General features: G+C 40.5%; 1 protein-coding gene across 3 annotated transcripts; it reads left to right on the top strand.

Moving 5' to 3' along the window:
• The first annotated feature begins 859 nt into the window (after positions 1-859).
• Positions 860-23,892, top strand: fn1b (fibronectin 1b). 3 transcript variants are annotated; one of them, XM_056258671.1, is made up of 46 exons: positions 860-1,193; positions 1,359-1,484; positions 1,699-1,836; positions 2,074-2,205; positions 2,599-2,736; positions 3,331-3,492; positions 4,105-4,305; positions 4,808-4,990; positions 5,237-5,413; positions 6,124-6,276; positions 6,419-6,547; positions 6,793-6,933; positions 8,609-8,721; positions 9,640-9,808; positions 9,928-10,104; positions 10,262-10,390; positions 10,651-10,740; positions 10,880-11,074; positions 12,838-13,116; positions 13,282-13,545; positions 13,643-13,737; positions 13,883-14,051; positions 14,268-14,354; positions 14,863-15,054; positions 15,986-16,264; positions 16,710-16,898; positions 17,020-17,109; positions 17,213-17,479; positions 17,559-17,675; positions 17,777-17,950; positions 18,055-18,210; positions 18,339-18,452; positions 18,696-18,992; positions 19,096-19,283; positions 19,577-19,664; positions 19,760-19,942; positions 20,254-20,343; positions 20,470-20,658; positions 20,759-20,848; positions 21,624-22,099; positions 22,186-22,324; positions 22,429-22,590; positions 22,690-22,815; positions 22,895-23,001; positions 23,166-23,255; positions 23,460-23,892. In XM_056258671.1, exons 1-46 carry the CDS (start codon positions 1,034-1,036, stop codon positions 23,535-23,537), a joined length of 7,488 nt encoding a protein of 2,495 aa, XP_056114646.1. In that variant the 5' UTR covers positions 860-1,033; the 3' UTR covers positions 23,538-23,892. The 3 variants fall into 3 exon arrangements, with proteins under 3 accessions (XP_056114646.1, XP_056114645.1, XP_056114644.1); XM_056258670.1 differs by lacking the exon at positions 15,986-16,264 and having other exon boundaries at positions 21,972-22,099; XM_056258669.1 differs by lacking the exon at positions 15,986-16,264.
• Positions 23,893-24,222: the final 330 nt, after the last annotated feature.

Genomic DNA, 24,222 nt, shown 5'->3' with positions numbered 1-24,222 from the left:
ATGCCAAAAATCCTTAGGATATTAAGATCATGTTCCATGAAGATATTTTGTAAATTTCCTACCGTAAATATCTAAAACATTTATTTTTGTGAGTGAATGCAGCAATTGCAAACATAAATGGACAACTTTAAAGGCAATTTTCTCAATGTTTCGATCTTTTTGCAACCTCAGATGCCAGTTTTTCAAATAGGCCTAGTTGTATCTCAGCCAAATAGTGTCATATCCTATCAAACCATACACCAATGGAAAGCCCATTTATTCAGCTTTCACTCTAAAAAAATGCTGGGTTGTTTCAACCCAATTTGGGGTCAAATATGGACAAACCCAAACTTTGGATTAAAAATGCAATTAAAAAAATTAACCCAATGGCTGGGTTTGTCCATATTTGACCCAAAATTGGGTTGAAACAACCCAGCATTTATGATGTATAAATCGCAATTTCAAAAAATGTACCCATGTGACTGGTTTTGTGGTCCAGGGTCACATAGGCCTACATTGCATTTTTTTATAGGCCTATATATATTTACAAAGATATAATAGATAATCTCAAATATATAGAATGTTAAAACTTGTTCAGCTCAGAATAATTATGAACTCTAGATGACAGTTACCTGCCGGTTTATGACTTCAGGTGACTTCGCAGATTTCCCGACATTGACGCACGCACATACTGTAGAGGGTGAGAGATCCCTCCCCTCAAGCCCCCAAACACACACACACACACACACTCTCTCTCTCTCTCTCTCTCTCTCTCTCTCTCTCTCTCTCTCTCTCTCTCTCTCTCTCTCTCTCTCTCTCTCTCTCTCTCTCTCTCTCTCTCTCCGCACTGGGCTGCATAAAATCCCCCTTTAAAAGAGCGCTCGTCCCACATCAGCTGGACGGCGGAGGTTCAGCACAGTCGGGGAAGGCAGCTGGAAACAAACGTGCGCAAAGACACTCAGCCTCCGCGAACCTTTCCGCGCCTCCCTCTTCAGTGCGCAACAGAAAATACTGCACACACACAAAAAACAACTGTTCTCCGTAACGGGTGAAAATGACCCGTATCTCAGTAAAGAAGCTTCTGCTCCTGCTGTGCATCGGGGGATCTGTCCACTGTATGCCACAATCTGCAGGGAAAAGTAAAAGACAAACGCAGCAACAAATCCGTCTGGACCCGGTCTACGAGGAAGCCAGGAGTTTAGCCATCCATGAAAGTAAGTTCGTCAGGTTATTTTTTTTGATTTTGAATGGAGAAAAAAATTATCTTCAAAAATATAGACAAACTTTTCAGGGCGTATATTAGACCACTGTACAGTGTAAAAGTTGACTACATAGGTGTTTTATATAGGAATATGCTAATTTAGTCTTTTTAACTTTAGATGGCTGCAACGACAACGGTCGATTTTATAGGATGAACGATGAGTGGGAGCGCCCGTACATGGACAGCACTCTCATCTGCACTTGTCAGGGGGCATCAGGGGTCAAGTGTAAATCCAAACCAGCAGGTGACTGTTTTTATTATTCAGACTCTTTAATTTTCAGCTATGACACATTAAGGTTCTTTTTTTTCCACTATGCTTTTTTTGTGTGAGTGCTTAATAACGTATGTGAGTTCTGAACGAGTTGTTTGGTTATTTTCTGTTTAATATGAATCAAAATTTGTAGCATGATGTAAATCAAGAGATATATCGTTTATATGCACATTTATGTCACCTGTAGCCGAGGAGATGTGCTATGACAAATTCAATGCACGCTCCTACCGAGTCGGAGAGACCTACGAGCGACCGAAGGATAGCATGATATGGGACTGCACCTGCATTGGGTCCGGCAAAGGCAAAATTAGCTGCACCATCACAAGTAAGTCCAAGACAAAAAAAAAAGTGTGAATTGTAAATTAAAAATGCTCACATTAAAGTGTTTCTTTGGTTGCACTTTATTTTACAGTATGTACAGTGCAGTTTTCCTAAGAAAGTATTGGTTTAGGAGTAGGTTGGTTAGTAGAATACCTAGTTATTACCCAGTACTTGGGGAACAAGACTGAAAAATAAAGTCTTTTTTCTCGTTGCTAAACGGATCAGAGTTTTTTTTCTGCAGATCGCTGCCATGAAGGAGGTAATTCATACAGAATCGGGGACACCTGGACACGACCCCACGACACTGGAGACTACATGCTTGAATGTGTGTGCCTTGGCAATGGAAAGGGAGAGTGGACCTGTAAACGAGTCGGTGAGAAAGTGTTTACCTGTACATTTGTCTTTGCAAACAGTTTTCAGACTAATAGTGATTCCAGTAATTCTGGATAAATATTCAAGTTGTTTGCAAAGAAGGGATTAAGGCATATCTATTTTTAAAAATAATTTTAAAATGTCATTCAATTAAAATGTTTATTTCTTTGAAAGGTTATGCTGTATTTTTTTTTAAATTATTATTTAAGGTTGTGTATATGACCTGTGGATTTAATTATTATTTGTTTGTTAGTTGGTTTGTTTATTTGATGCTTGGTTGATTATGTATAGTATACAGATAAAACTGCTTGTGACTCTTTTTGGAAATTTGACATGCTAGCATGCCACACCCGAGTGGTAAGAACAAGATGCTAAATTTACTGTATCTTCACAGCGGAGCGTTGCTATGATGACTCACTAGGATCTTCATATGTGGTTGGTCAGACATGGCAAAAACCCTATCAAGGCTGGATGATAGTGGACTGCACCTGTTTGGGGGAGGGCAACGGGCGCATAACCTGCACCTCCAGAAGTAAGAGTCTGTCTTCAACATCAGTTAAAAAAAAGAAAAAGAAAAAGAATACATTTGTGACGGACTTTCTAAAAACACCTCTTTGTTGTGTTTATTGCCCAGTAGATGCCTACTCGTTTCCAAGGTCCTGTTTTTTTTTCTCCAAAGCACACAATTTTCCCATGTCTCCTTTCATGACTTTGAAGTTATTTACATGACACACCCTTATTACATAACTACCAATGAGCTCTGCAAGCTTCCTGTAGCTGGATGGGCTTATGCACATGGAAAATTACAGCATGCACTTTGCAGGGCTGTTGAAGTTGAAGTCGAAGTCTTGCAGTGAAAGAAAAGTGGTTTGGGTGAAGAAACACTATTAAGATCTTGGCTTCCTTCACCTGTTCTGCTTGGAAAGTGTCTGAAAACACTTGGGTCATAAATTAAGACAACCTACTGAAGTGTAATGGTGTGGAAGTGTTTCCTAAACAAGCTTGTTCCAAGCATGAACATCAGAAGAGAAGGGGTGGGATGAATGGATGTGAGGGATGTTTTCATTGTTATATGCCACTTATCACCTTGACTACATGTTTGGCATTGTTTCATTGTCTTTTCCAGACCGCTGTAATGACCAGGACTCCAGAACCTCATACCGTATTGGTGAGACCTGGACCAAAACTGACTCCAATGGAAACACTCTGCAGTGTCTTTGCACAGGCAACGGTCGTGGAGAATGGAAGTGTGACAGACATTCTGCTTCCCATGCAACACCTGCCATTGGTAAGTGTACACCATCTGCTGTTTGATAGGACTAATTAATGGATGGAAAAGACTTAGAAGTGTAATTGCATTATTTCGTTACAATTCTCCCCGCTTTTGTGAATTAATTTTCACATAATGACAATCAAATCAAAGCAACCTCTTGAAATTTCTGTTGTAACAAATCTGGGACCAAATGGGAATTCCAAGGATCGAAGCATAGCATAAAACTAGAACTACAGTAGATCTTAAAGCACAAAGTTCCCAATTCCCAAAATTAGGCCATTATGACTACAAATTAGGATAAATGCCTCTATACAACATCAAATGGAAATCTTTCAGGGTGTTTAAACTTTTAAAGTCCCTAACGTGATTTACATGAATAGGATACAAGCATCAGAACATTATTTCAATGCAATACAAATTGAGATCTGATGAAGTTTACACAATATCCAGTAGGACTCTAAGAATCAAGTAAGAACCAAAAAGATCTGTAGGAGTTTTTGTAGGATCATAGAATCATACTTCCCCAAAATTAAAAAATAGATTTTTAATTCCCAAAAGGCTTCTTTTTTTCTTTTTTTTTTGGTCATAAGCTTCAACAACTTGTCTCTGTTGTCTTTGTGACTATAGGTTCTGGTTCTTCCGTGGCTCATAGAGTTTCAGAAGTGATGAACCAAGTCAACGTCCTGTCTGAACTTCTTGAGGAGGAGGGTAACTGTAAAACCGATTCAGGTGTGTCCTATTCCAATGGCATGAGCTGGATCAGAACTCAAGGCAGCAAGGAAATGCTGTGCACTTGTGTTGGAGGAGGAATCAGCTGCGAGGAGCAAGGTGACGTTTAAATCCAGGGATCCTGGGATATTTTGTACACTATCCAGAATGTTATCCAGGTCTTAGAATCTTTACGTGCACTTTACGACCTTGTTGAGACTTGGAGGTCATGGGGCCAATGTAGGTTCAAGTCCTTTTTCACCCATTTCTTGTCCACATTCTACTATTTCTATGGATAAAATGGCAAAAACGTTTACTTTTGTGTATTTGGCATGCAAGTTTTACCAGTTTGTACATTCCCTGGGAATTTAACCCATGACCGTGGCATTGCTAGCGCTATGTTCTACTGCTTTAGCTATTGGAAAAAGGGCTAAAACAAACTGTTTTGGCCAGCCCATTGACCCTCATTCTGTACCCCTTGACACATACTGATTATCTCTCAAAAAGTCGGGGGATGAATTTATAATTTTTAAAAATATTGGCAGGACATGAACCCACATTTCTAATGATTGAAACACCCCTGGTGCCATTAATAATGCTGTCCTCTCTTTGATTTACGCAGATGGACAGTCCCAGGTTTATGGTGGCAACTCTGGTGGGCAGCCATGTGTGTTCCCCTTTGTTTTTAGTGGGAACACCCACTACTCCTGCGTTTCTGAGGGCCGAAGTGATGGGCAGCTATGGTGCGGTACCACCTCTGACTACGACAGTGATGGCCTGTACTCATTCTGTACCGGAAAGAACCGTAAGTGCATCTCAGAGCCTCTTTCTTTATGTTCTCTGCAGAATAGACCTACTTAAACCTGCAGAAATGTCTATACTTGTCCATACTTAGTTCGGACCAGCCTAGCCACATTTCATGGTCTTTCTTGTAAAGCTGGTTGACCAAAGAGTTACAGATACAATATGGTGGCCTGGTCCACATTAGTAAAGTAATGGCTCAAGATTTCCCTCTTGGTTTGTCTGATTGTTCCTTTCTTTGGTCTTTCAGAGCTTGTGACGACCCGTGGTGGAAACTCTAATGGCGCTCTCTGCCAGTTCCCCTTCAAGTATAATGGACGCAACTACACCGACTGCACATCTGAAGGCCGTCGTGACGGGATGAAGTGGTGTGGTACTACTACTGACTACGATGGAGAGCGTAAATACGGATTCTGTCCCATGGCTGGTGAGAATGTTTGATTGATTTAAATCAGCTTTTCTCCTTTTTGAAGTCGTTAAGTTTTACTAAGCAGTTCCCCCACAGCAGTTTTGGCTTGGTACGCTAAGATATTGCCTCTAGATGTAACAGAGGAAATAGTTCCTAATAGTGGAAAATACATTAATAGCTTAGAAATAAAATTTAACACTGAAACTTTACTGAACTTTAAGTATACTGTAAATACTGGAGGATTTGAGCACATAGCTGCATAAAGATCACATTTTTGCAGTTTTCATGTACTCAGTGTGCCATTAGGAGTATAACTGTGGGTTGTTATCCTTTTAAATTTACTGGTTCTTTTTAATACATTCAGCTGAAGTCAGGTTTTATAGACAGTAATAGCTTTTTTGGCCTTAATTGGTCATTTATGATGACACTCAGTGGCCTGCAAATGAGTTCTCGAGCTGTATTTAAGAGCTATTAAGGCAGTTGGAGTTTTTAAGACCATGTAATGCAGTACTGATTTGTGGCTCCGCTGACTGGATCTATGGGGTCCGCCCCTGTCAGGGTTTTAAGCCTGGCTCCACTCCAGACCAGACATGGTTCCTGGCTTTGTTCCAGGGAGAATGAGATCAGAATGCACACCAAAGACTACATTCATTCAGAATAGACATCCTTGTTGTAAGTATTTGGTTTTTTAATGCAATCATAAATTTCCTTTCTTCGTTTTAATCCAGCTCACGAGGAAGTCTGCACTGTTAATGATGCCATGTACCGTGTGGGTGACGAGTGGGACAAGCGCCATGACACACTTGGTCACATGATGCGCTGCACGTGCCAGGGCAATGGACGCGGGGAGTGGAACTGCATTTCCTTCACTCAGCTCAAAGGTCATTAGATGTTCTGAAATACACTTATCTTACAAATATACTGGTAATAAGTAGTTCTGGACGTGACAAAAGACATCATGAAATACAATAAATACAAACTATGTCATCATAAAGTTGTTCAAAAAATTCTTGCCTATTTCAGATCAGTGCGTTGTGAATGGACAGACATATGACGTGAACGAGACCTTCGAAAAGCGTCATGACCAGGGCTACATGATGAACTGCACATGCTTTGGACAAGGCCGTGGTCGCTGGAAATGTGATGCCATCGGTAAGCAGGCATGCGTTGCTATGTTCAGCCTTTTGTTCTCTTTCCTTTTTCTAACCTTTTTCTCAAAATGTAAGAACTTCACTTCATACGTTCAAAGTATCTTACAACATGAATGGTCATGTTTCCTTCAATTCAAATCGAACAGACTCGTTTTAAACAATAGTTTTTGTAAACATGTCAGAGTTGTGAGAAAAGAAAGATTATTTTTACTTTGTATACACAAACCATTTTTTCTTTGTCTTTAGACCAGTGCCAAGAACCCGAGACCAAGGTGTTCTACCAGATTGGCCAGACTTGGAACAAGGTCATCCAAGGCGTCCCGTATAGATGTTCCTGCTATGGTAACGGCATTGGAGAACTGGCCTGTGAGCCTCTACAGTCTACTGGTAAGAGATCACAACTGTGTGTGGGTGCTGTGCACATACTAACATCGTTTTTTGTTTATAAATCCTGATATGTGTGTGACAAGATTCATAAATCAGGCCTGTGTGGTTGGCGCAAATGCATTTTGCGTAACATGTATGAATTAATTTGAAAAGAAAGATGGATTGGAGATGCTGTTTCTTTTCTTCGTTGTAAGCCTGCCATTTTTTAGTGGCTTTGAAAAAGTAGTGGGGGCATGTCCCACCCGTCCCAACTGGAAATTACACCTGTGCAACAGTCACTTTCCCGCAATTACCCTCCTTTAACTTGACTAACACTTGATTATGCATGTTTGTTTTTCTTTTAAAAGCCTCAAATGGTCCCACTAAAAGAGCTGTCACCCATCGTTGTCACCCATCGTTTACCAATCAACAACCTCTTTGAAATTCAGCAGATGTAGATCAACCTCCATCTAACCTCTCTACAGGGGAAACATTAACCATTTGAAGTTAGGCAGATAGGACAGAAATGGCTTTTTTTGTAAAGATGTTTAGCAGAATGTCCTGGCTTCTATATATATATAAAAAAGAGATAGATAGATACATTTAAGTTTCTAGGGCTTTCAACCTCCCAAAAGTACCATAAAAGTAGTCATATGATTTGTGCACTACTGTATATTTCACATCTTCTGTAGACAAATGACAGCTTTGTGCTAGAAATGGAGTACCATTTTAGTCGTTATTCATTGAAAATCATGCCTTTGAACGATGTTAGATTTTTATTTTAATCTTTGGTTTTGGCAACTGGTAGAGTTTTATTTTAGTCTATGATTATGGCAAACTTGTGCAAAATACCACAGGTGATTCTCAAACAGCATTTATAGCTTGCAATACCACGGTTTGATGTTCAGTTGTGATTCTTTGCAACCAAATGGCCTGTAGGAGTAGCAATAAGTAATGCAAGACAGGGTGCCGTTTGTTAGCATTTGGCGTTTTTTCAAGGAAAGTGTGAGCTGCATTTTTACGACCTTCACAGAACCAAAAAAGGACAGCTGCACTATGTACTTAGACCATCTGTAAATGATTGTCTTTAACACTGATTGAAGTGTTATGCTTTTTGAAGGTTGTGCTTTTGAAGGGCCACTGTGATTTTGTATCTAGGGGATCATCTTCAAATGGTCGATTTGACCATCTTCAAATTCAGTCAATTGTACTGAATATTTTCAGTATAATTTTGGTTTTGACACCACAAAGACTGATGTATTTTCTGCCAGAGGTGAAGGGGACATCAGAATTGTTCAAAATGACCTCACCGTGTTGAATTGCATGCAGCTGTTAACCAAATTATGTGAAGGCCTGGGGATAATAAAGGGTAAAGTGGTGCAGAATGTTATGGACAGGTGTGATTTTTAACACCGCACCCATGCAATCATCCTCTGAACTGTTTAACGCCCCTCACTTGACAAGCTGGGGTCATTTTGTTCCATTTTCAGACATCTGGCAAGAAAAATGATTAGACTGTCTTATCCAAACTTCTTTTCAAATTCTTAATGTGAAACAGACTGTTTTCAAAGACTTCTTTGTTTTCCTTTCCTTCTCGGTGAATTAAATACAACATCAGAGTAAATGGCCTTTACAATGTGAAACTAGCTAATCAGTCAGTTAACAATCATTATTTGTTTATCCTCCTCCTCAAAAGCTCCTGTTCGGGTCATCATCACAGAAACTGGAAATCAGCCGAATTCCCATCCCATCCAATGGAACGCTCCCTCGTCTGCCCACATTACGCAATACATCCTCAAGTGGAGAGTCGTAAGTCTTTTTGTTTGGTACTTTCGCATTGAGGATTTTCAGATCTGGATTTTTCTGGTGATATAGTTTTATGTCAGTAAAGAAGATTCCAACAGCATCGATTTTTATCCAGATTCCTGGAACGAGATTTTGTCCCTTCAGAGAATGTTTGTGTACCTCCCTCGGCAAGGGATGATCGCTTATACTAAAAGTACAGGATAAGATTTCATCACACACAAACAAGCCACAGTCCTTGAACTAAAAAACACACATTTACTCTTCACTCTGACACAGTGAATCATGGACTTCAGTGGAAAGTTGCAAAATTGTGCATCTTTATTCTTATTAACTAAAAGAAAGAGGCTCTCTAGTTTTTTTTTGTTTTTTTTTCAGGGTGTAGGGAATTTGAATAGCAATTTATCTAAAGTGGAACAATATTTTATTTTTGCAGGCCTAAGTACATTAAAAAACGATATATTTTTTGGAATATATATTATTTATATTTTTCCTAATGTGAATACCTGCTCTTTGTTTTGTTTTTTTGCAAGATTGGTCAGGGCTGTTTCAAGGCCTGTAAATAAAGCAGAATAATGCACCCTTTTCACATTTCTGGGGTTCTCAGAAGGTCAATTTGAACTTCTATAGCGGTGAACGGTAGACGGCAGCAAATAGATTTTTTGCGCTTCCATTTGCTCAAATGCAAAAGAAAAAAATCCACTACAGTGTTTCCACAAATTTCCAAAACAGAAAAAATATAGAGACTGATTACAGCAGTCAAAAGAAAGAAAGATGTCAAATTTACCATCACTCCCTCAGCCGTTGTATTAGAAACACCTTTGCGACGTATTAACTTGCTTTTGTAAATGTATAAATCTGTTATTTGTTTAACTAAATATTTATTTCTAGATTTTTTCAGCGTGTAACATTTTCCTTTCGCAGAAAAACACACAAAAACCCTGGAAGGAGGCAACCATTCCTGGCAACATCAACTCCTACACCATTTCAGGGCTTAAACCAGGTTTGACCTATGAGGGTCAACTGATCAGCATTCTGCGCTATGGACCTAGAGAGGTCACTCGCTTTGACTTCACCACTACGTATGGCTCTCGTATGTAGATTTTGAACTTTTTGATCATCTTCAATTCTTTTTTTTTTTTATAGGAATTTCAAAAACCTATTGCAACAAAACATGAAAACTTCATTTAACATCATTCCCCATTTTTGCAGTGGCCAAAGCAGAGGGGGAGACCACCCAGCCCCAGCCGGAGGTGGACACCTCAGAGTCCGTTACCGAAATCACCTCCAGCAGCTTCGTCATCTCCTGGGTATCTGCATCCGACACAGTGTCTGGATTTAGAGTGGAATATGAACTGTCAGAGGATGGAGCACAGCCACGTGTGATTGGTGAGTAATAGTTGGAGACATGCCACTAGTTGGAAAAACTGTATATTACTGGGAATTAAACACCGTTGATGAATATAATTCTCAGATTTTCTAGTGACTGTAAAATTCAATTGACTTAATTAGTTAATTAATTACTCTTTTTTTCCCCAATACACAGACCTCCCAAGAACAACTACATCAGTGAACATCCAAGATCTTCTGCCTGGCCGTAGGTACAACGTCCAAGTTTTTGAAGTCAATCCAGAAGGAGAAACAAATCGCATCCTGTCAACATCTCAGACCACTGGTAAGATGATCATCACTGTGCACAGGGTTCAAAATTAAGAAGCCATTTAAAAGCCATGAATATTTCTTACCAGGCATTAAAAACAGTATTGTGCATTATTTAATTAAACTATTTTATTTAGCCTAGGTGTTTTTCACATTGCATTTGCAGAGCAAACAGCAACGTTTATTTTATGATGTGATTTTGTTGCTAAAATTTTGATGCTAAGAATGGGTTGCCACATGAAGTTCTTGGTGAATAAATTAACCGTCTATTAACAGCACCTGACACTCCAACCAATCACGAGGTCTCAAATGTCCAGGATACGTCCATCATGATAAGATGGTCCAAACCCCAAGCACCTATAACTGGTGAGTAAATTTGTGTACCAGCATTTGTGAATTAAGATATTAATTGTATTCTTAAGTTGCACTTTTAGTATGTCTGCTGATAATGTACATGAATGTGGAATAGGCATCAACATTTTTTTCATGTAATATGTGTGCGCAGGCTATCGTGTGGTGTACAGACCCTCAGTCGAGGGCAGCAGTACTGAGCTCATCCTCCCCAAGACTCAAACAAATGTGAAACTGGGTGATCTTCGACCTGGCTTGTCATACAATATCAGTATTTACTCAGTGGAAGACAACTTGGAGAGTGAACCTTTGGTCCTACTGGTCAGCACCACTGGAGAGCAACAGCCTGGTAAGAGTTCAGAATATCCTCTTTTGGGATCCTCTTTAATTGCAAGATATAGTAGAAAGTGACAGGAAATTATTTGGAGACAGAAGTCATGTTGAGACATGTTGCAGGCTGCACCTCCCAGTTTATTTTTGTGTTTATAGCTTTCTGCTGCCCCTCTTATTCTCAAATAGTTCAACATGTGTATTCTTACCTCTGGTTGTGTCAAAATGTTTTACACCCTCACACTCCTAGTATTTTATATCTACATTTTAGTTCAAACAACTTTATTTACTCAATTTCTCTAAGCTAGTGAAAGTGCTCAAGTTTCTCACTCACGTGTAAATATGTCTGCCAGTTCTCTGCCTCCTCACGCTGAGAGCTGACTATAGCAAATGCCTGAGCTGGGAGATTTAGTGCTTAGCCAAAACAACTTTATAAGGATGGACTGGGAAGTGTTGAGTGTCTTTCTGTTCTTGTCTTGCCAGTTGACGTCTTTTTCCCAAAAAGACACTTCCTTATGAGAACTGTGAAAAGTCATTTCTTCCTTGTGTGATCATCCTGTTTTTCTTTTGAAGCCAATAGAGAACTCTTTTACTTTTTTGAACTCCAAGAAAGCATCTGTTGATTACCTTGCTGAATAATCCAGCAAAAACCAGCATGAATTCCATGTTGGTTTATGCTAGCTGGTAGGGCTGTCACTTTTCGTTCGAAAATCGATTGCACAATCGATCGGACCAACCAACACAAGTTTCGAAATTGATTTTAACGGGCTTAAAAAAAAAAAAAAAAAAAAAAAAGTGTTTTAGGTGGACAGATCAATACAGTGCACAGAACATGTAGGATGTCGGAAAATAAAAATGTCTTTTCTGTTAACCAAATGCTTTTTAATATTCACTTTTACTTCAATGCAAGTGAACAAGCGCGCCGTTATTTGTTGCGTAGTGACGTGTGTGTTCAAGTAAGCCAGATATGAGCAGATTCTGTGCAATACGCTGTATTTAATATATCATGAGGACTCACGAGTTGAGGATTTGCGCTGAATCCGCCAGATTTGGCTTGCACGAACTTCCCCAGCAAAGTGAGTAAACACAGAAACACGCCAGATTGGCTCGTGATTTGACAGCGTTTCCCACCAAAGTTCATTTGTACCCGCATTTGGCGGGTCGGAGGGTGTTAATCTCAATCCCTGAATGTTGCGCTCCTGTTTGTCATTGTGCACGAAACTTCACGCCAATAAATCATCAGAAATATTGCTGACTTGTGCGTCTCAAGCGCCCTCTTTACGTTCGTCCTAATGCCTGTTAGTTGTCTGTGGATTTGCCTATATTTGGTGTTGAAAATGGAAACGTCTTTAGACATGGAAAATCGATTTTACAATCGATTCAGTTAACATTATGTCTCAAAAATCGAACAGGATTTTTTCACAAAAGTGACAGCCCTACTAGCTGGTGGACCCGCATAGTCATGCTGTTCTCAAGCAAAACTTAGCAGGTGTAGCTGGTTCGCCATGGCTCCCACTTCCCATGCTGGTCCCAGCATTCAAAACATGCTGGTGACCAGCAATTTTTCAGCAGGGGACATAGACATTCCGATGAAAAAAATATTTAGTGGTACTTGTTAAACTAATCATCACTATTTTTTTGCTTATACTTGTGGATACTTGAACAGACTCCTAATCCTAGCTTGCCCAAATTACTCTTGTGTTTACATTACTGATCATTTATACCTTTCCTTGTAGTAGAGCACTGAAAGATTGCAATTTTGCTTTCCACCTCATTTAACAGAGGAGGTCCAAGCTCCCACAGACCTGCAGTTTTATGAAGTTACCGATGTCAAGATCACCATCACCTGGACTGGTCCTCCTAATGAGGTCTCAGGATACCGAGTGACCTTTGCGCCTGTAAGCACAGACGGCCGGGCCCAGAGACCCCTTCAGCTTCCTGTGACGCAAAATGCTTACGCCGAGCTCACGCACTTGCACCCTGGCACACTCTACCGCTTCCATATTTATGCAGTCGTCGGAGGAGTGGAGAGTGAACCTTTGGTTGGGGAGAAATCTACGAGTAAGTGACATTCATACATTTGTCTTTGAGCTGTTCATGATCTGAAGTGCAACTAACAAAAGTTGCTGAATCTGTTTATAGTTATGAGTATGTCATACATACCATCTAGGTCAAAGATTTTTACATTGCCTATGTAAACATCAATTCAACATTCTCCTCCCTCAGAGCCTGATGCCCCTACCGACCTGCGCTTCACTGACATCACTGACGACAGCGCTCTGGTCATCTGGTCTGTACCCAAAGCTCAGGTCACAGGTTATCGTCTATTCATCAGCATCGGCAGCTCCAGCCCCAAACAGCTGAGGATCCCTGGCCACGAGTCTCAATACAAGCTCAGCAACCTTCAGCCTGATACAGAGTACAGAGTCACTCTGCACTCAGAGCAAGGGAGCACACTCAGCGAAGGAGTCACTGATGCCTTCAGAACATGTGCGTAACCTTTTCTCCTGAGGTGAAACAATAGAGTAATAGTGTCCTCCAAGGAGTGTCCATTTTACCTATCCTCTCTTTTGCTTTTGTTCTCCAGCTCAGCCAACGGGTAATGCTCCTCGATTCACCACTGATGTCACCGACACGGCCATCATCATTACCTGGACCCCTATACCACGGTTCAGCTACAGGGTATAAACACTTTATTTACAATTTGCTGGTTTTCACATTAGCATTTTGTTGAGTAAAACATTGAGAAAAAACCCCCATTTCCCTGTGATGTTTCAACTTTGACTTCCTGTCTTAAGATAGTCTTAATATATGTCCTTTCTCTCAGATGTCTGTGAGGCCCAGCCAAGGTGGTGAGGCTCCCAGAGATGTGACCTCTGGGGATGGCACAATTTACTTTTCCGGTCTGACTCCAGGATTGGAGTATACCTACAGCTTGCAGCCCCTGTTCAATGGCCGAAAGCGTGGCAACCCTATCACAAATAAAGTTGTGACATGTAAGTTACTGATAAGTCTAATTCAAGTCAATCCTACTTTGTCCGAAAGCTCTAAATGTTAGAGAGCAAAACGCGCATGTTGGTTTATGACTAGACCTCTGACAGAGATTAAATGAAATGCTATTCAAGAGACTTTTAGCCTGTATTGTAGGGCTTAAAGTAGTAGGTACATTTTCTAATGTTGAACTTTATTCCTCTTTGCTCTGCCACAATAAGCCCTATCCCCACCAACTGACCTGAATGTGGTGTCTAACCCTGTCACTGGTAACCTCAATGTCAGATGGAGCAGAACCAACAGTCCGGGTAAATATTGACTGTACACCCACTTCTTATCCTTGTTCACCCTTTCTTTGAAGCATGCTATTAGACCTTGGCCATCTGTGTAGGCTGTGTGTGTATGTGACTGGTTGCAAATATTTAGGTTTAATTATATTAATAATCTTCTCATTGGGAATCATCCTTTGCTCCCACTCTGTTTATTTATCTTTCATCTGTTTGTCGTGTTTATTATTACATTTAGTGCGTTTAATTCTAACTCTTTTTGTACATGTTAAACCCTACACACTGTCTGTTAGCATTTATTTTTATCCCGTTATTCATTGTATTACCATATATATATATATATAAACCATAGTTTATTGAACAACACCATGGTGTTCTTTAGAGAACCTATAATTAACCTAACCCTATGGAATTTGAATATGGCAATCAAATGGTATTACCGCCTCTCAACCATAGTACATTCACATTGCTATTTCGTAAGTGTCCATTTCTATTTGTTATACTTGAAATATCCCCTTTATCCTCTCAGATATAACTGGCTATAGAGTGACGTGCGCACCAACCAATGGGCAGCGTGGAACTACTCTAGAGGAGATTGTTCAAGCGGAAGAAACCTCATGTACTCTTGACAACCTGAGTCCTGGAGTTGAATACAATGTCAGTGTCTACACTGTTAAAAACCACCTAGAGAGTGAGCCTGTCTCAACCACCATTACGCAAGGTAAGACCTCATTTATTGTGTATAACAGTATAGTAATAAGATAATTAAAGGTAGGTTCAAGCCATGCTATGCTGGATCAAAACCACCATGACTGATCCAGAGAATCACCTGATTATCATGGACCTGTAGATTTATAAATTCACCCACTCAAGACACCCAGCCAAAAAGAGGTGTAAAGAGATGTTCACATTGACAGCAGTTTGGCGTATATGCTTGCCATTTGCTGCTTTTAATGCAAACAATAACAAGCACTGAATAGGAACAACAAGCACATCTTACCAGACGGCATGTTATACACATTATGTGGAAGCCAAACCACCATTGGTCCATTTTTAGTGCTCAAGGCCACAATGGTGATAACTAATGGCTTACTCCTCACAGGTCTCCAACCTGCTGCTAGTATTCACCCAAAAGTTCAGTCTCCAGCCCTGAACTATGTCCACTGCACCACATAATCCTGATGTTCTTGTTAAATGCTGCAGATCATTTATATGCATCACAGATACACAAAGACTGTTGCTTTTAATATAGAGCTAATAATTACTAAGAAAATCCAGTAATGCAATTCCTTGGCATTGTTTAATCTGTTTGTGCATCATGAAAATAATTGTGTAATTCTCAACAAGCATGGCTGTTTCACTTATGGTTATAAATATCTATTGCATTTGATAGTTGCTAGAAAAGTTGGAGCTTGATTTTTTTTTTTTTTTTTTGTAGTATGACTACCGGTAATTCAAATCAAAAGCCTGTTTATTGTATCATTATTGTGTGCATGTCTTCTGACTATTATTTAGCTATTAGCATTTGTTAGCATTGATGGCATGAGAAACAATGATTTGCTACTTGTCTTAATTATTCAATGTCATTGCTTCTGTGTGTCTTGTCTTCTCTCTCCCTTCCCAATGAATGCAACTTTGTAAACCGATTAAAGATGTGCCCAAGGTGGGTGATCTCAGTTTTGTTGATTTCACGGATACCACGATCGGAATTAGATGGACCCCACTAAATTACCCAGCGGTTACTGGATACCATATAACAGTTGCTACAGCCGGCCAGAATTTTCTTATTTTAGAGGACATGGTGAACTCCTCCGTCAACTATTACACTATTCGTGGACTGGAGCCAGGCATCAATTATGAAATCAGTGTGTCCACCATTACAGATGAGGCGGAGAGCGTGCCCTCAGTGATCACACAGCAAACCCAAACTGGTGAATTATGCCACATAGGTTTATTACATTTCGGAGGGTGGGAGTAAAAAAAGTAAGAAAGGAATGGAGAATATGGACGTAAAAGAGAGGCCGAGACCCTCTTCCCCCCCAACCATAATTCGCTCAGACCACTTCATTTCATTATTTCCTCGCTAACCAAGATTGTTAGCAATTTGCTATTTCCCAAACAATAATATGCTTACATCAGAATATACTGATGGATTTCTAGGAATATCTTTGCATTTGCATTCACTAGGTGGGGAATCTTTTTGTTTGTCTTCATTGTATTCCTGTTTCATGTTAATAAGAAAAAGTTAAATAGCATTTATTTTTTGCAAATATAATATTAATTTAAATGTTTTTTTAGCATACACATTTCAATCCATGCTGACAAACTTTTTACTTCGTTTATGACTTTATTCTTTCTCAATGTCCTCTTGATTAGCTGTTCTAGCCCCCACAAACCTGTACTTTCCTGAGGTGGGCTCAGACTCCATGCATGTGTCATGGACCGCACCTTCTGTTCAGCCATCCGAAATTAGTCGTTTTGTCATCCGCTACCATCCCACAAACAACGACGATGACACGCAGGAAGTCAACGTAGGAGGTGGCACCAATAGCTTCATCCTTCAGAGTAAGAGTTTACTAATGCTTTCTTTATTTCACCCTTTAGGAAACAAATCACAAGATGGATGTTGTGCATCTCACAGTCCAAACACATTTCACCTACTGATTCTGATTTTTTCTCGATTCAGACTTGCTGCCAAACACAGAGTATCTGGTGAAAGTAGTGTGCGTCTATGATGACAAAGAGAGTGAACCAGTAACTGGTATTCAGAAAACAAGTATGTATTTGGAAACAAGAAATGGTATTCAGTTATTAGGTTTCTTACCACTTCAAGTCCGTCAGTTCTTCCACTTATTTCTTTTTTCTCCTCATTCTCACAGAACTGGACTCCCCGACAAATCTGGACTTCTCTGATGTTTCCACCAACTCATTTACCGTGCACTGGATGGCCCCACGTGCCGTCATTACGGGTTACCGCCTACGCTATCAGCCAACAAGGGATGGGCGCCCTAAAGATGAGAGACTTCCCCCAACAAGAAATTACTTCACACTGGGGAACCTGGCCCCCGAGACAGAGTACAATGTCTATATTTATGCTGTCAGCAGCAATACAGAGAGTCTACCACTTACTGGAACGCAAGCAACTGGTGAGAAGTTAGAAATTAATAAAAAAAATTTGATAATCTTTGTGAGGTAGATTGATGTGACTCTTGTTTCTTCCTGTAGTCTCTGACGCTCCCACTGACCTGGCTGTGACGTCCTCCACTCCCACTAGCATCATCATCTCCTGGGATGCCCCTGCAGTCACTGTACGCTACTATAAGATCACACATGGAGAAACAGGTATGACAAATGGTTTAAAGTGTGTTTGTGTTGTTGTGTTCTGTTGCTGAAAGTTTACTTGAACTTGTAAATGCAGTTGATTCCTTCTCGTTGATTCCCAGGGGAAAGAGATACACCCAGAGAGTTCACTGTTCCAGGAACACAGTCCACTGCTACCATCCAGGGCCTGCAGCCGGACACCGATTACACCATCACGCTGTATGCCGTGACAGGCAGAGGTGACAGCCCAGCCTCCAGCACACCAGTCATCATCACACACAGGACTGCAGGTGGAAGTAAGTGCTCATGCACAAGTCATTTGTATGTATTACGGTTTCTGACCATTAGCTTACCACAATTTTCTTGTGACTGTACTGTCTTTACTTTTCTCCATTTTCAGGTGTTTCATCTCCATCAGATTTAGATGTTACTGATATTCAAGACAATACCTTGACTGTCCGCTGGAGCCCAGCTACAGGTCCCATCACAGGGTATAAAGTAACAGGGACGCCCAAGGGTGGGGAAGGTCCTACATTCTCTGAGCTGGTCGGCCCTGGTGAGACATCTCTCGCTCTTTAACCTTTTATAAATTTTTATTCCTTCTCATGACCTTGAAGCTGACTTAGAAGAATTAGTTCAGTACTTGAACTTGGTATAATAACTATTCTGTTTCTGCCTTTTTAGAGCGTACTGAAATGACAATCGGTGGCTTGGTACCCACAGTGGAGTATACAATTAATGTGATAGCTATCAGCCGGGAAGGAGAGAGCACCCCAGTGGTCCAGAAAGCTACAACAGGTTAGTGTTTTTTTTTAATATCTTTTAACTTATTGAACTTTTTAACATTTGAAATCAGTTCAGGTCTAACTTGTCTACTGGAACAACCTGAAGATAAGTGTCTTGCTCAAGGGGTCAATGGTTCATTGCTTGTTTCTTGCGGGATTTGAACCAGCATCCTTTCAGTTAATAGTGCTGAGCTCTAGCAACTATGCTAAACCACCCTATGCATACTCCCTTAACGCTTCCCTTTCAAATTTCTAGCCAATTTGCAGCATCCAAGAGACCTGACCTTCTCTGATGTGGACGCCACCTCCATGCTTGTGACATGGGATGTTCCACGGGTTCCAGTGACCTCCTATAGGGTTCTGTACTCTAGTCCAGAGGAGGGAGAACGAGAGTACCAACCAGCCCCAAGTGGTCGTGATAACAGTGTGGTTCTCCAGGGTCTGCGCCCAGGAACCAAGTACAATGTTAAAGTCATTCCCATGAAAGGACGTAACCCAGTCCGTCCCCTTGAGGGTACTCAGCACACTACCCATGAGGAGACTCAGCCCACTGGTATGTCATATTGTAATTCAGCTTAGATTTTTAAGCTAGTAAGTTAATGGGGTTGAGTGTTACGGGGGATCTTTCCTGATTTTTGTCCTTTCACCTTTCTCAGCTGTTCCTGCTCCGACCAATATCCAGTTCCACGAGATCAGTCCATCTTCCTTTATTGTGGCATGGCAGGCACCCAGTGGCAGACTTTCTGGCTACCGTGTGGTGGTCACCCCAAAGAACCAGTATCCCACACCCAAAGAAATGAATGTTTCACCTGACTCTACACAAGTCTTAGTGCCCGGGCTTATGGTAATATATGTCTACCTTCTCACGCTTTACAAATACATTCATCTTTTGGTAACACACAAGTAACAAATACAGTCACAAGTAAAAGCAGCAGAGTGATTTATTGCCAGGGACAATGTTTAAATATAAGAATCAATTATCCCAATAAACAGGTAATAAATATAGGATGTTTGACACATTGGTTGTTGCATTTCAATGTTTTTGTTCCAAAGAAAATGAGTCAAAGCATTTGCCATGTTTAACCAATCATGATGACCAATCCATCTTAGTCTTAAATATCTGCTGTTTACTTCCAGGTGGCCACCGCTTATGATGTACATGTCTATGCACTGAGGGGTTCAGACAGTAGTCCTCCTCTCACTGGAGAGAGCACCACTGCAGACAGTAAGTGTGTTTCCCATAATATGGATTATAGAGTGACTTTTTTTAGTATTAGTATCCTGTATTAAATGGAAGCTATAATCTATTTGGCTCCACAGATATAACCCCTCCTCGCCGAGTCCGTGTCACTGATGTGAAAGACACCTCATTCACTCTTACATGGCGCATTGTCAATAATGAGCCAATGACAGGTTTCTATATTGAAGCCACACCCAAAAATGGAGGATACCCCACCGTCAGACAAACTATTCCTGCTGACACACTAACCTACGTTGTCACTGGTAAGCTAATGTACATAATCCAAGTAACACCTTATAGGCCATCGGTTTCAACATTGATGGTTAACCACTGTCAGCTCAATGAGTAAACTAAACCTGGAATTATGAACTTCTTTGGTAAGTTACGTCAAAGAATACCATGATATTACCATTATGGTATTGTCCAAAATCTATAGTATCTTACCGTTAACATGGTAAATATTTTAATGTTGCATCCTGATTGGTTTAGAATAGATGAAGAATGATTTCAGAACTTGTTTTACCATGTTTTGGAGTATTGCTGTTTAATGAAATAATTTTAATTCATACTTCAGGTTTGCAGCCAGGTGTCTTGTATGTGGTCAACATGTACACTCTGAACGGAAATAGTCGATCCCCTCCATTCACAATGACTGTAACCACAGGTACAACTAAGCAAATTTGTCCATGTGGGAAAAGTAATCCACTGTATTAATGCTAATGCATGAAGTCTCAAAATAAATTGATTGACATTTCCCAGAATGACCCTTATGAACTTTATATCATCACAGCTCGGCCAGCTGTTCAGTCTCCTACCAACCTTCAGTTCACCTCCCTGACCCCCAATTCCATCACGTTTACTTGGCAAGCCCCCCCAACACGAATTACAGGATATTACATCACTTATGAAGAATCAGGTGGTCAGCCTCGTGAGCTTATACCAAGTCCTAATGCTGGCCAGAACTATGCCACCATCACTGGTAAGACCCAGAATGCATCACGTTACACCTACATGTGGTATACATAGATGTTAGAAAACAAATTTAACAATGTGTCCATATTGTGATATTTTAAATACAGGTCTGAAACCAGGCACCGAATACATCATTAAGATCATTGCCCTAATGAATACCCAGAGAAGTGCACCACTGGTTGGCACAGCCACAACTCGTAAGTGTTTGCTCATATAAAAACATTTATTTTCCTCATTTGTAAGGATAAAAACATCTGCTTAATGAATAAATGTACATTGTCAATCCACATATTGAGACATAAGGTGTACTCCATTATGCTTTGTTGCCGAATGGAACACATTTTGTTAAACTAGCCAACACTGTATTTTTTATTTTATAAAAGCTTTGATATTGCACTCGCTTGCCTTTTACTAGTAAAAGATACTTGGCTAAGCCATATTTTTTCTTAGTTGCAGTGCTTAGCTTTTTAATGGTGAAATGCATTTAGTACTGAAATGCAAAATGAAGGAAAAATTGCATTTAATGTTGCTTAATTGACACACTTGCTAGCTTATCACCTTGTTGATTCAAGCAAAGTGTTCTCTCAGTGGACTACTATGATCAAAAACCTTGATCTGTGTTTAAAGGGCTGGTCCATACTGAATATTTTATCTCACTTTCGCCAATATTTTCACTCTGAGGAGACGTGTATACTTTATACTTTCTTAGCCTTACACCATATCCAAACCAAAGTATCTTTGTTTTGATATTTAGACTCTCAACTGGTTGGTATAATCATATGCACTTCCTCCTCACTGTTTAATTGCAAAACATTGGTTTGAGAAAATAATTGGACCCACCCCCCCTTTAAAGTTATGTCAGCAAGTACTGTCATTACTTGACTCTACTTTCAATGCCTTACTGGACTGTAGATGCAACTCTGGCTGCCTCTTTACCTGCTGCTTTGCTTTTAACACCCTTTTCCCGCACAGAGCTGACTTCTGATCTGCCTAGCCTGCCTCACCATGGCGGCCCAGACAAGCTGGATGTGCCTGAGCCTGACAACAGAGTTCACGTAGTGGGTCCCACTGGGCATGAATCACCTGATGCACACGGGCAGCACGTGGAGTACACAGAATTCAATAATCAGCCCAATCAACCCAACAGAGGCTACCAGCCTCAACATCGTCAACCTAACCAACCCCGACCCCAGCCTTATGTGCCTCAAGTTGGGGAGACCCTAGTATACATCCCTAAGGTGGGACCCGATGGGAGTCGTGTACCTCAGATTATTCAGGTTAATGAGAAGCCTGGCGATGGCCATCCTTTTGGTTTTTCAGAGGACAAAACAGGAAGACCGCAAGAGGCCCAGACCCAGACCACCATCTCATGGCAGCCCTACCAGCAGAGTTCTGGTTATCTGGTGTCTTGTCAGCCCATTACCCATCAAGATGAGAAGAAGTTCCAGGTAAAGACAGGATGTACAGGATAAGTTACCGAATTTCTTTATCACCTTACATTTGCTCTTAAGATTGACCTTTTCTTGTTTTGCAGATGCGTTTCCCAGGAACGTCCACAAGTGCCACCCTGATTGGTCTCACCTCTGGTGCCTCTTATAATGTCATGGTGGAGGCCTTGAAAGGAGCCCTCAAACACAAGATCTTGGAGGAAATTATCACCGCTGGAAACACAGGTCGAGAAAGGATCTATGAACAGTGATGAAAGTTAAAAATTGCACATGCTTATGATGCTTATGCCTTAAATGTTTCTTTATTGTGTTCCCTATAAAATCGACAGTACCAGGAGATGTTTCATCCAGCAAGGACTCATGTTATGACACCTTCACAGCCACTCACCATGATGTTGGAGAGGAATGGGAGCGTATGTCTGAGACTGGCTTCAAACTCTGGTGCAGATGTCTTGGCCTGGGAAGTGGACATTTCAGATGTGACTCTTCCAGTGAGTAACTTCACACCTGAAGGCCAATGGTGGATTTTATCCTGAAGGCAATCCTGTCTATCAAAAGCATATGCACTCTGAATGCCTGTTTTTACACAGAATGGTGTCACGATAGTGGAAACAACTACCGCATTGGTGAAAAGTGGGAGCGACGGGCAGAAAACGGTCACTTGATGAGCTGCGCTTGCCTTGGCAATGGTAAAGGAGAGTTCAAGTGCGAACCACGTAAGTCCTTCTTCTTCTGTATAGTCAAGTTTCTTCAGTTCCAAGCAGTGGAATAAAAATGTTGTACATTTCGTTATAGATGAGTCCATATGTTACGATGACGGAAAGATGTACCAGGTCGGAAACCAGTGGCAGAAGGAATACTTGGGGGCAATCTGCACTTGCACATGCTATGGAGGACAGCAGGTATTAACTATTTAATTCACATCCATATGCATGGACAACTTGTAGAAAGTAAATTTAAAAACAAGTAGAAAAGGTCCTTCAAAGAGAAATGAGACTTCAAAGAGGGTGATTCACAGTTATATGCTTGAGTCTGATGAAATGCATTGTGTACATGTTGCTCTTAGGGTTGGCGCTGTGAGAATTGCAGAAAGCCTGGTGCCGAGATAAGCTCCGAGCTGCTGAAACCTGTCCGCTTAAACAACGGCCACAGGATGGTGGGTATCTGCCTTAATTCATTCAAACATTTCAAATGGCCACACAAAATATCTTTAGTTTTTCAAGCTGGGAATGTACCCATTATATTTTTGGTAAATGTGCAATGAACACTGCATTGCCAAGGTTCATAGTACACATTTGAATTTATACATCTAAATAGTTCTGGTTTTCATTGTATAACATATTTCCCTTTGTTCTTCCAGAACATTCAATGCCCCATCGAATGTCTCCGACCTGAGCTTCTTGCAGATGCTGTGGCCAATCCCAAAACCCAAGAGTGAAACCTTTCCGACAGAACTGCACCATGACCTCCTGCCCCCATTATGCAATATTTCACGTAGGACATAAGAGAACGTACTAAACACATACTGCCTTTAAAGCCTCCCTGTTTGTTACCACATCTGTTCAGCTGCTGCTTTACACAATGTCTGTTGTGATGCATTCACAGCCTTTGGCTGCTGTTACATTGCTGTTAAATTTGATTGGCTTTTACTTGTGTTTGCTAGTGTGGATAATACTGGTTAATACAAATTCCGCTTTCTAGTCGGTTAATACAGTCTACTACTTTATACTAAAACTGCAACGGGAAAGAACAGATTTCTAGTTCAATTAAATTGACAAAAGACTAAAACATTATTTTTAAAGGATTTTAGCCTTTATGAATTGATAGGGCAATTTACAAAAAAACTACCTTACTAGTATTTTTAACCGATTTTAACCTTTATTAATTGAAATAAGCAAATGTGAGACATACGGTAGTAGGGGAGAAAAGCACTGTTTTATAAGAATGTTAGAGCACCACTGGGGTACCAAATACCAAGTTTAAATTTGATCATCTTTTTTTTCCCCACATGGCTCATTGATTATTTAGAGTCAGCACTGTTTTTAGATTGATACTGTATGTCAATTTGCTAATTTTTTGACTATCCCTTCATTCAGAAGTGTCTGCTTGTATAGAATGTTATT

Source organism: Rhinichthys klamathensis, unplaced genomic scaffold (assembly GCF_029890125.1).
Source record: "Rhinichthys klamathensis goyatoka isolate OS25496 unplaced genomic scaffold, OSU_Roscu_1.1 h1tg000157l_1, whole genome shotgun sequence".
Taxonomy (NCBI): Eukaryota; Metazoa; Chordata; class Actinopteri; order Cypriniformes; family Leuciscidae; genus Rhinichthys; species Rhinichthys klamathensis.
Note: the sequence above shows the minus strand (reverse complement) of the source record. Positions and strands in the feature narration are given on the sequence as shown.